The sequence below is a fragment of the Ciconia boyciana genome, chromosome 1, assembly GCF_034638445.1.
Source record: "Ciconia boyciana chromosome 1, ASM3463844v1, whole genome shotgun sequence".
Taxonomy (NCBI): Eukaryota; Metazoa; Chordata; class Aves; order Ciconiiformes; family Ciconiidae; genus Ciconia; species Ciconia boyciana.
The window spans coordinates 7420524-7438994 of NC_132934.1; the positions used below are offsets into that span (position 1 = coordinate 7420524).

General features: G+C 37.8%; 1 protein-coding gene across 7 annotated transcripts in view; it reads right to left on the minus strand.

Moving 5' to 3' along the window:
• Window positions 1-2938: 2938 nt before the first annotated feature.
• Window positions 2939-18471, minus strand: part of UPF2 (UPF2 regulator of nonsense mediated mRNA decay) — a 68461-nt gene continuing 52928 nt past the window's right edge. For 5 of the 7 annotated variants that reach the window (XM_072857763.1, XM_072857739.1, XM_072857725.1 and 2 more), the window contains 3 exons: window positions 14597-14738; window positions 10730-10850; window positions 2939-4221 (listed from right to left, as the gene is read on the minus strand). In XM_072857763.1, the coding sequence (XP_072713864.1) occupies window positions 4212-4221; window positions 10730-10850; window positions 14597-14738 (273 nt within the window). In that variant the 3' untranslated portion in view covers window positions 2939-4211. The remainder of the gene's footprint in view (window positions 4222-10729; window positions 10851-14596; window positions 14739-18471) is intronic. The other 2 variants (XM_072857732.1, XM_072857771.1) reach the window with 1 other exon arrangement.

The following is an 18471-nucleotide window of genomic DNA, read 5'->3' on the forward strand; positions in this document are numbered from 1 at the left end:
ACATTAAAGATCATCTAGCCCAACCCCCCTGCCACGGGCAGGGACATCTTTCACTAGATCAGGTTGCTCAGAGCCCTCTCCAACCTGGCCTTGAACACTTCCAGTGATGGGGCAAGCCACAACTTCTCTGGGCAACCTGTGCCAGCGTCTCACCACCCTCACTGTGAAAAATTTCTTTCTTGCGTCCAATCTAACCCTACCCTCTTTCAGTTTAAAACAGCTGCCCCTTGTCCTGTCACTACAGGCTCTGGTAACAAGCCTCTCTCCGTCTTTCTTATAAGTCCCCTTTAAGTATTGAAATGCCTCAGTAAGGTCTCCCCGGAGCCTTCTCTTCTCCAGGCTGAACCACCCCAACTCTCTCAGCCTTTCTTCCCAGGAGAGGTGTCCCAGCCCTCTGATGCCCTAGGGTGCCTCTCATCAAGTCCCATAGACTTATGTATGTCCAGGTTCCTCAAGTGGTCACGAACCTGATCTTCTACAATGGAAGGGACTTCATTCCCCCAGTCCCTGCCTTGAGTTTTAGGGGTTTGAGAGATGTGGGAAGAGAAATTACCATTGAAAACTGACGCAAAAAAATTGTTGAGTACAATCATGCAACACATTTTCTGGTTGTCAGCCAGTCAGCTCAACAAGCCTCACATCAGTGAGGACGCAACTTCAAATACCCGGGCCTGACTTGAGTCCAAATTCTTTCCAGAGAACGAAGATAACAGAAGATAACAGAATTTTTTTACGCAATCAAGGACGTGAAACAATTTCTCCTTCATCTACGTACATTTTTCTGGATTTAACTCATGCGTGTTCAGGAATGCTGCTTTAGAAATACTCTTTGCAAGAGCGCCTTCGACTAGCATCCCTTGAGAAACGCTCCTGGAGGAACATCCTCTCTCCCACCAAACGATGCCACAGCTTGAATTTGGCATGATTTCCCTGGTGACCTGTCACGCCTGCGGGTTACCATACTGTAGGAAAAGAGAGCAATGATATTAGACATAACTTAATTAAAATAAACATCCTGTAATCTGGATAAAGCAGCAATATTCATAGGTAACAGACAAGCACTGATCAAAATACAGGTTATCCCCCTGTTCCTGTATCAAAAGCAGGCTGCACACCTGACCATGTTACTTAAATATTCTTTAAAAGGAAGACAAACCCTTCTAATGACACAAAATTAAAGGAAGCCATGCAATCCCTACAGCAACAAATTGTACATGAATCAGGTAGCAAAACTGCTCTGCAAGCACTGCCAGGTTGTGGGGCTAGCAAACGGAAAAGCAAAGAATAAATAGGATCAGAACATTTTTTTTTCCGCTGGGTGTGACCCTGACTGTTTCACTCGCAATGATTTTTGACATGAGATTTTTATTCAGCAGAACTTCGGAAGAGTTTATTTTAAAATTAAACTTCAAAAGGTTTCACTGAATTGGTTTTTTATTTCAGCCTGAAGGCAGGGAAAGCTCCAGCTGACCCCAAACTGTTTTCAGCAAATAATTTGCTAAAGATATTTCCATTGATCCAAATTCCAGCCAAGATGTTAGACTGACACATACAAACCAGAGGTAATGCAAATTCATGTTTTATTTTTATGCAGTTATTCAATTTGGATAAATTAAATGCCTTTGAAACTAAACAGCATGTTGCAAAAAGGAAGATGACTTTAGTATGAACCACAATTAGATGCTTAATATGCCATTAAGAATCAGTAGGCATTTTTCATCAGGGAAGCAGAAATTAGATTTGACTAATGGATATGGTCATATTACTGTAGACAACATTCCTGGAGGAGCTCAGAGTTACAAACAGGATTAATAAACATACCCATAGATTTTGTGTGGAAAAAAATTGGTATGAAAAGAATCACACACAACTTGAAACAAAGACCTGGTCTTCCTACAAGGTACTGCTCCTTATAGGGCACGTGCATCCCACAGCCATGGCACGGAACGTACCTTCTCTGAGCACAGAGACCGCTCTACCCAGAGACAGTTTTGAAAAGGCAGGGTTTTGGGTGACTGCACACATTCAGGATACTTGCCTCCTTCAAAATGAGATCCAAGTCTGGCAGAAATCTAGAAAAACACATCTACATGTGATGTTATAAAAACTTCAAGCCACGCTCTGCAAACTGGAAGTTGTCTACCACCACCCTGACCAGCGACGACATCGGGGAAAACGTGCTCTAATGATTCCAGCACTTCAGTCCCCGGCTGCTGTTACAGCATGTGAACGAAAGGAGCAGACCTAAAGCTGCACTTGACATCTTTCCACTCTCAGTGCTCGATTCTGTGACTAAAGAACGTAACCTTAAGCATGTGTATTGTAGAAACCTTGATGACTTCTCTCCAAAGCATCGCTGGCAAGCTTACGCATTTTAAAATTCACTGTAACTGCCTGAGCTAACTGCATAACTAGCCAAAGTAGAAGGCTGCTCTCTATTTCAGGACTGCCTGGTGACACCAACAGAAACGCTATTCGGCCACAATTTCACTTATGTTTTCAAGCAAATTATCACCAAGAGGAGTTCCACTCCTCTCTGGCGTTGGTCCACGTATGGTCCACCACAGCATTTCACCCTTCCATGTGTTAGCGCACAAATTGAGATGCCAATGCAATGAGCCACGAGAGGGAACTTCATGACTGTTAATCTAGCCAAAACCAGCTTAATTTAACTCACGTTAAATTAAATGCATATGACAGCTTACGTTATGTGAAATGACCACCTCTGTTTCACAACTCCTTGCTAAACAGTAAGAAAACCTTGCATTTACTAAGTGTGATTCAAGTATGTTTCTTGGGGCAGGAATCCTCCTACATTGGTAAAATGCCATCTGTTTTTACATTGCTTGCATGAAGCACTGTCTGAGCTACAGCCCTGTGATATACCACAAACTCTTCAAAACATCATTTCAGAAGAAAAAAGTCGATGTAAAGAAACAGACACCAATTCTAAATTACAACACTTTATTGCAGCATTGGCAAAGGTCAGATTTCTGAAGCTGGTGAAGATCGGGCGGCATTTCTGTATGAAATGTTACAATTTTACAAGTCTCTCTTCCTACATGCAGAAACCAAAAACAGTGGTAAAAAGAATTTTAAAAGAGCTAGAAAAAAGAATTAGTAACATACAGATGAGCTCCTTAACTCAATTAACTACCTCTACCTGAAAGCAAACAAAAAACTATGCTAATAAATAACAGATTGTCAGAAAGACCAAGAAACCTCCTTTCTACTTAGAAAAAAATAAAAATTCTACTTTTTTCCAGACTTAAATCTTTTTTTTTTTTAAACTTTTTTTTTGTTTTAATAGACACAGAGGCTTATCAACCCATGAAGATCAACAAAGTATCTGGATCCACTCCTTGACATCCTCCTGTTATGCTGACTGGCACATTTTGGTTTTCAATGATACATACAATGGGCTCAACTATATCCCTGTCCTTAGGCTGGTGTCAGGCTGTTCCAAGCAGTACGAGTCAACACCCTGTGTTAATTGACTTCACATTCTATTTTAAAACTTAACAGACATTTTACCTCCTTGGCTCTTGAGTTTTTCACCCCTCCCCACTCCCTACCCCCTCTTCCTTGCTCATCTGGCAACAAAAGGTTATTCCTTAATCAAAAACTTTCTTGCTGAGGAGTGTTTGATAAGAAGTTATCCTACTTGTCAGGGTTTTCTTTTAGATTTCACCATTTGCTCTATGTTTTTCTATGGTAGATTTGCAGCCCCCAAAGAATATCCTTCCAACACAAAGTGCTCGATTTGGAGGTAACGTAACTTGCATCAAGTTTAGAACTTTGTTCTCCCACATACTGAGCTGTCAAAGACCTTTTCCGTTCCAGTGTAATCCATCTGAATTTCAGGTTGATCTTTGTTTTCACTGAGCTGCTCACTGGTCAAGTTAACCATCTCATTCATTTACTTCTGCTCGCATAAGAAAAATAACCCTCAAGGCGGTTCCCATAACAAAAAGCTTTTTTTTTTTTTTGGTAGGCCATGACTGGAAGCTTCCACTTGTCCTGTGTGGTGTTGGGGGGGAAGAGGGGAGGCTGTTTCTGCCCCACGGCCCCAGCCTGTCCCAGGTTTCGATTCTGAACGCTCTAGACTGACATGCTGAGATGTGTCCACTGCTCGCATTTAATTGCCGGAGGACTCCACTATCCACAACATCAGAGATACAGGACCTAATGAAATGACACTTGCTGCTGGATCAACGTCTCCTGAGAAAAGAAAGGAAACAATAAATAGTTTAAATAGTTTCATATGAGATCTCCAATACTGTATGGGTTAGCAACCAGTGGAATCAACTGCTAGTGATTTTTATATTCTTTTAGCCTCTACATATTAAAATTACTTATTTCCATTATCTGCACAAATTTTTCAAAAGGCCACATCAGACAAAAGAAGGTAGATAACTTATGTCAGAAAAAAGTCCCCTACGTAATTTCAGCAGACCAATCTAAAATTGTTCAGCAAGACAGCTGCTTTATCCTCCCGGATGAGATGCTAAACTACTGAAGTGCACAGCTGATCTGTGAATTTGTTGAAACACAAGTTATTTTTAAATAGTTTTCATCTTTTTGTACAGTTTCTTAACATTTAGAAGTACTACAGAAATGTTAGAGGGTGCTTTCTAGAGTCAAATAATTGTTTAGAACATTTTTAGAGAGTCGACAGTTGTATTAAAATCTTCTGTCATCCCGTTCATAAAAACATGTCCCTACCAAGAAAAAGTAACATTTAATTCTCTTAAGAACGTAAATATGCATTGAAAAATTACACCAATTTGCAGGCATGTGATTCAACAAGACCAGAGTAATCAAGCAGTAATGCTAACCTAGTATGATTGACTCCAGCACAACTGTCAGTTACCATATCTGGGCTGGTTTCCAGTTGATTTCTAGACTGCGAGTTAAAATTTAGTAGTACAAAGTAAAAATTAGACATTTACAATTACAAGAAAGCTCCAGGGCTACACACCCAAGTCTTTTACCATGTAAACAAAACAGTTCATGTTTCTTTACATTAATGCATAAACCTAATTCTGCCTTTGGTGGGGAGGGAAGGAGAAAGGCTAGGACTAGCTGCACGTATCTAACTTCGTAAAAATGATTCTCATCCAAAACAGCAGCTGCCATGGCACGTTGGCGGCAGGTAAGGCAGAGTAAGCGTGTTTCAATGGATTAGGGGGAGACGCTGCTGATAAAAATCTTACTAGCAGTTTTTTGAAAAAACACATATTTCACACAACGCTCCTCTCCAAATTAGTAAACTTGATCCAAACCTATATTTGGCAAGGTCAAACTCTGTACGTAGCTGTAATTAAAGACATCTTGAACTGTATGTGTAAAGTGAATCAATTTTTTGCAACCTGCTCTCCCACCTCCCTTCCCTGCTACCACCACAGTTATTAATTTGTATAAAAATCTTATAGTCATCTTTTCAACACCACTGCGTAAGTATTAATACTGCCTACCTACTCCATGTGATAGAGAAACACACAGATACACTTTTACCTAACTATGGCTGGAGTAGAAAACTGGAATGTGTAAAAATGCACAGAAACATTCTATCATAGTATAGGCCAAGAAATAATCACAAATCCAGTGCACATGTGAAGTGGGGAGAATTTAAGGCAGCAAGACAACATTAAAGCTTAAATTGAAACGTGCCCAGCAGAATACGTGAAATCAAGTCCTTTCTGCACATTGTAGACATCACAAAATCACAAAAAATTCTTAGTATTTCTTAACATGTGAGATCTTTAAAATATACCTAATAATGTGATCATTTCCTAACAAATCTGAATTGCCAACTTCCACGCTGTAAACATCAGACTCCAATAATCCACAAAACCTAGGCTCACTTAAGTAAGAGAATCTTAAGATGTGCAAGTTATTTTATATTCTCATTTGTTCAACAAAAATAAAATACTCTGACAAAATCAAACCGAAGTCAGAGTATGCAAAGAGGGCTATTATCAGGAAGGTGTTTTAAGGCTTGGTAGTTAGTTTCCAGAAGGCCACAAAGCTGCAGGGTTTTCTGGTTGGTTTATTATTATATATTGAAACAACTTTTTTAAACAAAGAGTCTTTATAAATGAGTATGCTAATAAATAAAATCTTCCCTTTGTTTCCCTCTAAACTATAATTGTGATCAGGTCTCTCTTCACCTTTGCTATATGGGTTAGACTCACACCTACATTTGCAGAGCCCAACAAGCACCATGTTGCCAAGACAAAAGCCTGAGGACCTCTCGTCTTACTCTTTTCTGTTCAATTCCAGTGCAGTCCACCAAAAAAAGCTGCAGGATTTGGAAATCCCTCCTTCAAGTTCCTACCCTGGGCTTTCCTCCCATAAAACAGCTGAAAAGGCAGGTAGGAATTTCTCTGCTGAGTTTGAATGGCTTTCATGGAAAGCTACACCGGCATGTGTACATATTAGGGAACAGGATGTAGTACAGGATGATCAAGAATGACAACATGAAAAGGTCAAGACTAAAATACTGGTGAAAAAGACAGCAAAGAATAAGGTGAACTGAGCTAGCACACAATTAAATAGAGCACTGAATTTTTTAGTATTTATGATATCTAGAATGTGAAGATGGGAGCCATTTCATCATAAAAATCTCTGAAGCAAGAGCAAAATATTACTGCTAAAGTGATGACCTCTTTTTTTTTTTTTTTAAAAGAATACAAGAGATCATTGAAAATGACAACTAAAGATTTCAAAAGCAGCGTGATGCACCAAGGGATAGATTTGTCAGTTCAAGACAGTGCCACACCAACACCCAAGAGTTTGTCTAGTTTGAGACAGCGACAGCCGACAACAATCAGCTAGATTGAGGCTAACAGAGAAATTGGATTTAGGCTGCCCAAGGCTTCTGGTATATGTCAATACGAAGTGAATTCAAAGCTTCAAAATACAATACTGGTCAATACATCAATTAGATAGCCGGTGGGGTATGAAGTGTGTTTGTCCAATAGCTGAAACAGGAAATCACATTAAATTCACATTTTTCCTTATTATCTATACTCTGATTTTTCAGCATAAATGAAAGTCTTTATTATGAGACTATTTAGCTAATAAAATCCTAGCGTCCTGTTATTACCTTTATGTTTCATTTTTCTTTATTAAATGTGTTACAGAAATAAGTCGGATGCTTTCTAGAGTCAAATAATTGTTTAGAACATTTTTAGAGAGTCAAAAGTTGTATTAAAATCTTTGATCATCCCCTGTTCATGAAAAACACATCCTTACCCAGAAAAAGTCACATTTAATTATCTTAAGAACATAAATATGCATTGAAAAAATTACACCAATTTGCAGGCATGTGATTCAACAAGACCAGAGCTGGAGACCTGAAATTACCAATTAACTTGAATGTGGTTTAGTTTATCACCTTACATCTGCATCCCAACGGGCCTTTTGGCACAGACAGGTCCTCTTTCTTTACTATACTTTCAAAACAGCAGTAAGTTTTGAGGTTACGGCTTTTAATAAGGCGAGGTTTAACAAGTTAAGACTCCTTGGTAAGGCTCACTTCTCTGTAGTCAAATTTCTCACTGCAATTCTTTTTTCTTTCTTGGTAATCAATGTTTTAAAACAGATTTCATAAAAGGTGGTTATTTACATTTCACTTTATAAACAAGCCATTTAATGGGCCTCAATCCTCTTCAAATAAAGGAAAAACTTTTTTAAAGTGAGAGGCAGTTCTCCAGAACTGTAAAAGAATATTTTCATCATAATCCCATCATCAAAACCCCTACTTTTGTAAATTTTGTGTTTCCTGAAGGTATCAGTTTAACAGCTTGATAGCCAAAGTCCTCTTTTAATACACAAATGCTACAGAACGGGAGGCAAAAGTGAAAATTGTTGCCTTCCCAGTTCTGCTGAAGCAAATCAAGGAACCCTACTTTTAACGGACTCACAGTAAATTATCTTTAAGGCCAGTCAGCCTTAAAGGCACGAGTCCCAAAAAGAATCTCCTCCTTGCAGGATTAGCAGGTCTTAAAACCTGAGGCTATACAAGCAGGTGATTACAAACAAACAGCAATAACCTCCAATCTTTGATCCAGCATTTTGCACATGCTAAATAGTAATTAATCTGACAAAGCCTGTCAATCTCACTGCATTTAATTCAATACAGAAAAAGGACATTAACAGATAACAAATAAAGTAAACAGTGCAAAAGATTTCTCTCTTGTTTAACAAAATGCATGCTGTATAGCCACAGACACCAATTCATTCTTCCATTTACTGTGGGTTTATCACAGGCAAAGGAGGCAACACATTTATGAGTGGTTTTTGTTTTAGTTTGGTTTACCACCCTGCTAGACCAAAGCATAATCACAGAAAGATTTAGGTTCCAAGGGCCCTCTGGAGGTCATCTAGTCCAAATCCTGCTGGGACAGCAGGGCTAATTGCAAAGCTAGATCCAGTTGTTCAAGGCCAAAAACATATGCGAGAACCCAGTGCTGCCTTCATTAATTTTTGAATCATCCATTAAAATAAGTAGATTTGGATTTAACTTTCTAAAAGATGTTTGAAACACCGTGCTTAGGACATGTTTAGCAACACAAAAGTAAAGGTAAAAACACCAAGCCAATTTCTCTACTCTTAACATTACTTGAAATGCAAGAAAGTCCTCATCCCAACCTTAGCTACCAGAACCTGTCAGACTGTACACTACAGTGGAATCAACCAGGAGACTGACTTGCTCAGATTATCCCTAACCTCAGGAAATTTAAAATAAAAAGTTGCATACCTTAAAGAAAGTAACATACATTATTGTTTCCAGTAGGTTTGAGTTACTGTTGCAAGAAAATAACGTATCTGTCTTCTTCATATACAAAGAGGAAACAACGCAATGCAGCTCACTCATGTAAGTGATAACATCTGTAATTATATAAATTGGTTCTATCCTGTAGGAAAGCAAAAACTTCTCCAAACAGATACTAAAATGAATAGCTCAGTTCCTATTTTGCTCTGAGCAAACAGGAAGATACTCTAGTGTCCTCAGAGTCCATAGGGTAACTTCTTAACTAAAACATGATGGTAGTCTAGGCAGAGAGACTGCAGTTCACCCTTCAAAGTATCCTATAAATAGAAGCTCTAAAAATGTAGGTGACAGACAATCTATACCACAAGTGGTAAGCCATCGGTGGACCCACAGTCTCCAATAAATAAATCTCTGCTTGAATATCTTTCAGTTGGGGTTAAGAAAAGTAACATCCCCTTGCTACAGGCTAAAATGGCTCAACTGATGCGTGACTGCGAGCCTGAGCATTGCACTATACAACAAATAAAATATGCCTGCTAAAATAAACTTCCTGGTCCCTGCTCTAAGGAACTTACAGATTAAAAGGAACAAAGAGTAAACTACATAATACAGAACTACATCAGAGTTGCAAGCACATAGCACAGCTATTTGAACAAGCAAACACTACTTGAACTGTTCGCTGGACAACGTCTGACCTAGTTTACAGTGAAGTCCTAAATTATATTTTCCACAAAACATTTGAAAATAAAAAGCTTTCAGAAGAACTGCATTTTAAAAAAATCTGCAAATATCACATCTACTGGTCTGGCTGCTGTGTTTAAAGAATAACTGCAATGTGGTCCTTGTACAGGTTGCAAGACATTTGGGAAAGATGACTGAAGAGAAGACTGCATGGTTATTTATGAAACACCTGCAAGTACCATGGCAATTCAGTGTAACTGAATAGTTTGTACTTCTATGACAGTATTAGGCCACATTGATACAAAAAAGCTAAATGGTCAGCACTGCTCAAATTATCTGGTTCATTTTTAAAACAATATTTATTTTAAATTGCAGTCTGTTTTCAAAAGAGGGGGTTTTTGTTCAAGCAGTATCTGTATAGGGTCTCAGTGGAGTGAGTGATCATCAGGAATTTATAAAATTACTATAAAAATGTACCAGAAAGAAGCTGTCAATGTTACTGTAACATAGGATTAGTACATTAACTTATTTGTAGTTTACAAAGACCCATTAGTAGGTAAACTCTCCCTTCCCAGTTGCTACTCCTATCTATCCACCTCCAAAATTAACTTGCAAAGAAGAGAAACACGAAAGCAGCCTGGGTTCCACCTGAAACTCTGTCTATTCAAATTTGTGCTGCAGGGTTAATTTAATGGTTTATTCGCAAGTTTACTTTGCAAGTGAGAAAAGACACAGTGAGATATATTAGAGCTGTAGAATCACTATTAGGCAATCTGGAATTACTCTTTTCATGTTAATACTGGTTTTGGTATGTTCTTGCACACCATAAATCAAAAGTTCTCCTCCCCCCTCCCCACCTTTACTATATTTACTTTCCATTCAGGGCTTCAAATCCAGATGTATAGCTTTCAAATTCACCAAACTGAAAAAGCACAATGGGAATTTCTCTAGATACTCAAAAATATCCTCTCTCCCCTCTCACTGAGAAAGCAGGCTTGCATCTTTTCTCCTATAAAAAGAGGCTCAGATTCTACCAACTATTCTCAACAGAAAAATAATCCTCTTGCTTCCAAACTTCTGTCAAGGACATATTTACAGACACTGTGTTAGAAGCACAAAACACTGCTCGGTATTTTAACACAATGCTTTAGAATGGAAGCTACTAACAGATGCACTTGCACTACATAGATCATTATCCATTTCAATTATGAAGGTAATTACTTGCCTAGAACCAGAATTACTACATTTAAAGGAAGATTGTCCTACCTCCCACCAGTTTTAAAGATTAGATCTGCATTAGGTGCTCCCTTCGGATGCTGGTAACGAGGCCGCCGTTCACGATTAGTATTTGCTGGAGCTGGACGCTGTGCCAGAGACTGCAACATTTCTGTAATTGCGTACAGAAGAAAGTTAAATACATTTTTTATGCATCTTTTTAAAGAGGAACTTACACAAGCACATTTCACTGCCATGTGGTAAAAAAGACATCTTCTTTACCCTTTGCTAAACGTTAGGGTTAACACTCCTCAAGTTATTCAGCAACAGCTAATTTTAAAAAAGTTACTAAATTGCATAGACAGCTTTGACAAATCCAAGCTACCCTGTAATATGAACTTGCATTTCCAGATGTTCTTACAGAAGGAACTGCCAGCAATGGTTTTCATCACAGGTGCTTAAGAAAGGGGCTGTGACCTTTTCTTTCTAAACATACCAGCCACCACTTTATCAATGATCAGGGACAAAGCTTCACAGCAGTGTAAGAAGCCACACCATTAAACTACCCTGAAATAGTAACAACTGGACAATGTTGCTGCCAATTAAAGACTCCGCAAGAAACCTGTCCTAAAATGAGGCATTGAGAAGTCAGGTATTTAAGTCTAAGCTAGCCATAATAGGATCCTTTTACAGAGAAGACAAGCACCTGAAGAGGGTGACTCAGCTGACCTACATTCCACCAGCTGTCTCATGGATGGAGTTGCTCACTTTATGATCAGTGAGAAGAAATAGGTGGACGCAGAAAGAAGCCTACACTACCCAGTTTAGCCCTGGACATCCATCTTTGGGGCAGTTTAAGCTAGGTAAGTATTGTGTTTTGGCATTTGGTAAAACTTCGTTTCTAAAATTTCATTTCATTTTTTTTAATGATAAAAATGGCTCTTTACCAGGCTAAGTTAATGGTTATTAAGTACTCAGTATAATTACGAATACATCATAGGAACCCCCACATAACCTCTGCCTGTATGTTAGTGCACCTAATGGAACTTATTTCTGACAGTCCACCTGTGCAAGAAGCTACACTGCTCAGAAAACAGACAGATGGAATAAATGAAGGGGAAAAGTGGAATAAACTGTTAAACAGATTATGTTTGAAAGTCTGCTCTGTCTGGTTCTTTAATCTCTGGTAATCTCATTGGAGACACATACCCCTCACCTGCTAGAAACAAACACTGCTGTCACAATGACTTGCACAGGGCAAAACTGGAGACTCTAAGGAGATTCTCTCGCCATTTACAAAATGCACGTGAAGCTTTCAGTAAGTTATCCACCCAGTCTTTGGGAAACTGGGAAACTATGAATGATTTAATATACAATATTCGTGTCAACAGTTAATAACCCATGCATTCACGCTCTGTATATTCCCCTATCAACACCTGGAAAAGGCAAAGAAAGCCATTCAACACTGACAGTCCATTTTTGTAAACATCATGAAACAACATCCTTCAAAACAATCCTGTATGCCAGGAGAGATCTCTGTTGGCAGTGACGAGACCCAGGAAGAAAATAAGAAGAGGTTATGGTACATTGCCAGCCAGGTGCTAGAAGCAAGCAATGAACGAGCAAGTGTGTGCATGCCTGCTTCTTCTGTTTTCCACACTGTAAGTGAAAAAGTATCAGGATTTGTGAAAAGTCAGTTACTGAGAAGTTGAGTAATTGAGAAGATAACAGAAGGAAGAAATGGCAAAGGAGTACAATGTATTAGCTAGGCATGTCACCCACCTTTGGTTTTAGTGAAGAAAAAAATTAATCTACACAGAAAAATACTAGTCTAAATTAGAGAGTCACCCAGGTCTTACTATTTCTTTAAATTAAAAATGTTTGTAACACTAATAAACATTGCTGAAGTATTAAATAATTATCTGATACTACTTTGAAGTACATTGGTGAATTTTTATCTCTTAGCTACCCTGTGCAGATGAAAAAACCTAAATGCACGTGCAAATGTTAGGACAACCCTGAGGCATTCTTCCAGAAACTTTGAGACTTCTTCCTCCATTGGTAACTTCAAAGCTTGAAACAGAAATTTAAAAGCAACTCTTTCTTTCAATGTATATGTACCAACCTGTTACAGGCAAGCCAACTTCAAAAGTAACAATCAACTGCACAAAATCTAAATAAAAAATAGTTCCAAAGAGGAATGTAATTTGGCCTGTTTAATTTAACCTAATTAAAAGGTCCTTTTTAGTTTGTTTTTACAGTGTATATTACCCAGGTTAATAAAAAAGAATCAACAGCTGTTTTAAAAATGGATGTCAATTAGGGAACCTATTTCTTCTGTGTTGATTTTCCTCCTATATTAATGCTTTATACACAGCACCCAGAAAATCCATAAGAAAGTTTAAAAAAATTGCCTATTACCGGTTATCAATTGGTATCAGTTGTCAGATTAATTTCTCTTGGACAAAATCAATGTGATCCTTTTTCGGATAAGAAATACAGTTGCTCACAATAAAATCTTAGATTAAACAGACTGATTTTAAAGATACCAACAAAGTCATATGACAAGGCATAAAAACCCAAATGCCCTAACCAGTAAAAATATCAGAAATATCATTAATGAGGAAAAACCCACAAAAAAGTCCAAGGAAAGCACTTAAAAGTCTAATTCTAGAGTCTATTGTTTCTCTTCCTTTTTCATGAGTGGGCTTTATAAGAGGGCAGTGTCTCGGAAAAGAAGTTTTTAAGCTGATTATGATGTTTAATACGAAGAATATATTGTGTTACCATTTCAGAGCTCTGTAGGCACTCACTTTGGAAAAATACTCCTTTTTACGATTACAAGTTTAGTTCTTGTACTATCAAAGTTCTGAAAGGAGTGTTAGATTCCATAGTGCTTTGGAGTTAAAGCTGCTTTAATTTACATTTCCCATTTCTTGATGAATAATGACCTTTCACTAATACCTTAATTCACTAAATACCTTAAATGATATTTCCTGCTGATTAACTACTTACACTGTGATTACCACCAGACTGCAACATCTTTACAAAAAAGTAGAGCAAGAACTTTGGAGATATTAAATGGAAATACTAACATAAGAACTGAATACCATCAGTATTATTTGTCTGGCTTTGTTTACTATCTGAGTAAGCCAAGGAAAGTTGAGTCTGAAAAAAACCAAAACAAACCACCCAACAACCAAACACATCAAGTGCTCCAGTTTAGGGGCTATATGATCTGTTGTATTAACTGTTTGCTTCAATCTGTCCAGGTTCCAAAATGCCTGACTTACATATCTTTAAAAAACAAATTAGATCATATAATTTGTATGAAACCTTCATTCTCTTAGTATATTCTTATGCTCCAGATCTGTAACACTCCTAGAACCTTTAGCAATATGAAGCTGAGGTGACAGTTTTTCTTTCTCAGGTGAAGGCTACCTCTTAGTATTTGGAAGTCTTAGCACAACAGATGAAGATTCTAAATACTATTAATATCTAAAATACCTATTAATAATCTAAAAAGCAGAGTTTAAGTTGCACAGAATTAACTCCTCTTGTATCCAACTCAATTGTCTTGCAGTCATGGAGAACAATGACACAAACATCAGATTAATTTTGTGTTATATTATTTTTAAGGAAACAATCTCAGTTCTCCCCCTTTCCCAAAATAAATGGAAATGCTGAGATTTGAGGACCACTTGAAAACTCCCTTTCATGGAAGAGCTATAAAAATTTCTTCAAGCACAGAGACCAGGGAGTAAATAATGAATGACTGAAACTAAACTACAAGTTTTCCATGAAGTATTGCAAATCAATGTTCAGAACTTGAACTGCTAATTATCACAAATAATATTTTCTGTAGACCCATGGAAGTTCCTCTGAAAATAAAAATTAAATACTTGGTGATTTTCTTACCCTGGTAGTCCTCTTGTTCTTGCCGTTCATTGATATCCAAAGTGAGCTTTTTCATCCTCATTCTCTCCTCCTGTTCAGCTTGCTGTTGGTTCCAATGGTTTGCAGCAAGTTGGGAAGACATTGGTACATTTAGGATCTTAAACTGCAAATGAAAACAAGTTTTTAAGTGCCCATCACAGAAAAAAAACAACCACAAAACAATCCAAAAAACAGAGGGGTTATGTTTATTTCTAGGTTATTGTGATGAGATACCTTCTACAGACATTTCTACTGGAAAGTATGTTGTTTGTTGGTTTTGTTTGGTTGGTTGGTTTTTATTTTAAACTCTTTCTCATAAGGAAGCATGAGAAAATACAAGATATTCAGACCTCCTAAAGACACAGAGAACATACAAAAAAGGTTGACGTACTGCTAAGGTAAAAGACTATTACACACAGTATTTATGTAAACAAAATTGATTAACTTTCACCAAGAACACATAGCTATACACTTTATTTCTTATTTTCATACAAGCTGATACCCTCACAGTGAATCACACCGGCCTCGAGATAAAAGCACCATAGCTGGCTCAGAAAGCTGCATCTCCCTCCAAAGGTCTCTACCTTCCAAAGAGATGAAGCCCCTGAGCCCTCTACTACTATCCCTTGTGATAACAGAGGAGAAACGTTCCAAGTATTTCAGATATCCCCCGGCATTCCTTGGCTGGTACTTTTCCTTTTACGAATGATTCTAGCTCCACAGTGCTTCTTGTTAGCCTGGAGACAACTGGGGTGTCAAATTTAATCTTTTCCTCCTCCCCCACACCCAAACATCCACACTACACATTCAACACATTATCTGATTTGCCACAAGCTACATTAAAGGTAAGCTTGGTACTACTCCTATAGAAGCACCCTCTCTCTGAAAAATACAGCTGAGATTTTCAGAGAGGCATCGGGAAGCTGCTTTCTTTTTCCCTAGACTCAGAAAATCCAAGTTTTTATTTCCACAGAAAATTTTTTTACAATTGTTCCAAAACAGAGAAGTGATTCTTAATCTTATCTGCAACTGAAACAACAGTTTTCAGAAACCCCTTAATGCTAAAGTTTGTGAATATGTTTAGAAAAATTTAACTTCCTCCTTCAACTCCACATCCATTAGAAATAAATATTTCCGTGCTATAAGTAGGGTAATGCATTTAAGGATAATCATTCTCAATATTCCACAAACTACTCTGAATCCTGCTGCTTGTTCTTGTCATCTGAGATCTACTGCCACAGAAATAGAAGCAGAGCAAATTTCTAAGTGTTCTTTTCTGCTACACTGTCAAAAGCTGCAGACAGAAAAATACATTATCAAAACCTCTGTTGAGAAGGTATACAGTAAAAGCAAAATCCTCACTGCGTATGGTTAGTATTTAATGCCATAATTACTAAGAAATCTCAAGGTATCCATGAGACAGTAGTGCCCCACTAGCAGCAGATGAATAATGAGTGTGAGAAGACACCAAGTACTCAGATGCAGCATTTGAAAATAAACTGTGTTTGAAACAGTTAAAACAGACTCTTGCAAAGACTCGAGAAAAGCCTGGGTACAGTGAAACCCTATCAACTAGAAGATTTATTTAGATGAGACAAATAAGGCAAAAGATTTTTTGTGGGGGGAGGGTAATAGCATATTATATTGAACATAAGTACAAGGTTGTTACTAAGGTGTGCGGGGAAGAATAAAAATGAACGTTCTTGAAATGCCAACAGAAAAGTAGGCTTTAGTTACTTATTGCTGAGCAGACTATGCACGTTCCCAGATATTGTCAAATGAGCTTTACGCGAAGTACACAAATAACTAATCCATTAGCAGCATTTCATGATAAAATCATTCTGTAGCTTCTCCATTAAGCTCCTCATCCATCTTAGTATGCCCTTTATATTTCATCTGTTCTATGGATTTATCAGCTTAATGGGATCGGTAAGTGTTTTCAGACAGGGTGCTTAAAGTAGAAAGAAGAAAACTGAAATATAGAAGGGTGCAAATGAAAGATATAAAAAACAGACTGGTAATTAACAAAAAAATCACTGAGTCACTACCTCAAGGCAATCAGACAGTTGCCATCTGAAATCAAGTCACTGATGACAATTACTAAAGGATATCATGATTACTGAGCAAACGAAACATTTCTGATTTGCAAATAGTGAACAGGTATATCAAAAACCTCTTAGAAAAATCTGTGAGATGGGGACAGAACATAAGGACTTCACTTGGAAGATGGCAAACTGAAGAAAGCTCAAAAATGATCATTCAGAAGACTAGATTATCTCAGTGATGTTTTTATGAAATCGGTAAAGAACTTCACATTCAAGGACAGACTTGACCATTCCATGGACATTACCATACGGAACCTTGCTAAAAATCTTTCAAAAGAAAGGAAATCTTCTGTCTTAGGTATTAACCAAATTTCTTCACACTAGGTGACATTCTTTTTACTGTCTAAATCTCACCTTAGTTCACACCTACCTGGCATAAAGCTTCTTGGACAGTTTCAAAAACATCAAATGGTATTAGATAGGCCTCAGCTCTGATCCTTTATGATGGCAATATTTATTTCCCCTTGCTCTCTCATGCCTTGTGGATAAATCACGATGCCATAGTCTAATTTCCAATAACCATGTTCAGTTCTACTGCTACTAGTTTTCTAAGTTTTGTCATACAGCTTCTTTGCTGCAGCTGACAGGTGAGAAAACCCAGCCATCTATTGCAAGACACTGGCCTACCCAATATCCTTGCTATTGCCTGTTTTTGTAAATCAGCGTGACAAAAGGGATAAAATACGGTGTCCTTGTTACTATCAGCCTGCAATGACTATTAATTCAGGTTGTACACTGCTGGTAAATAGCAGTCAGTTGTTCTTGTGTTGCTTCAAAAAACTAGTTGTCAATGCTCCACTAAAATCTGGCTGACCACTGCCTATTTAGTGCCTGGACCTCAACTACCGAATATTAACCTCCAGAAGGAAGCACAGCATGTTCCATTTTCACCAGCAAGTACTTTCTTACAGTGAAGATTTCGAGTTTCAGCAGCACAGTTGACAAAGACGACAGAGACTAAACCAATTGCTAACATAGCAAGCATTAGGCTGATGTCATAGTGAGGTGGTGATGCTTATCATTCCAGTGACTGTGGAGATGAGAAGTTACTTAAAGCCTTCCAGGTTGTCCAAAAATCCTTTTTGACTGCTTTTTAAAAAGCTGAAAGTTCACAGCTATAACTTAAAAGTATGCATCCATCACTTCAAAACTCTGTGCACATTCTGCTCACGCAGATTTAAAATAAAGTACTATAAGAAGGAATAATTATTTTCTTTTCAACTCCACCTCTTCTTTCCTGCTTATTTTTCTATTAAAACTGACTACTAAGACTTTTTTTTTTTTTCTGAATACAGAACTATGGACAAAGAAGCCTTTCATTGACTCAAGAACTGAAATAGTCTATAAAGCAACTGTTTTCTACATTTCTAGAAACACTGAGAGGAGTTTTGGCAGGAAGAGCCTACTCCCAAAAGCAAATACTGGGGGAGGAGCAGGGAAAGCTCCTGAACAAGTTCTGCTTTCTTTTTCAAGCCACACGTCGGCAATATTTTCCCCTCACACAGAATATGAAGATCCTAAAATTCCTGGTAACTACAGGTACTCCCGGTAAATTACCCTGAAAAAGCTAAACGCCATTTTCTTTTAACGGAGTTCCCTTAAATCCCTTCTCAGCCCCATGACAACAGTTACAATTCCCCACTCAAAACTTCTGTAGAACTTTGTATACAACATTCAAGTTCCAGGGAAACAGAATAACCAAACAAATGTAGTAAGGAAATCAGTTAAACATCACTACTAAATGCAAGCACG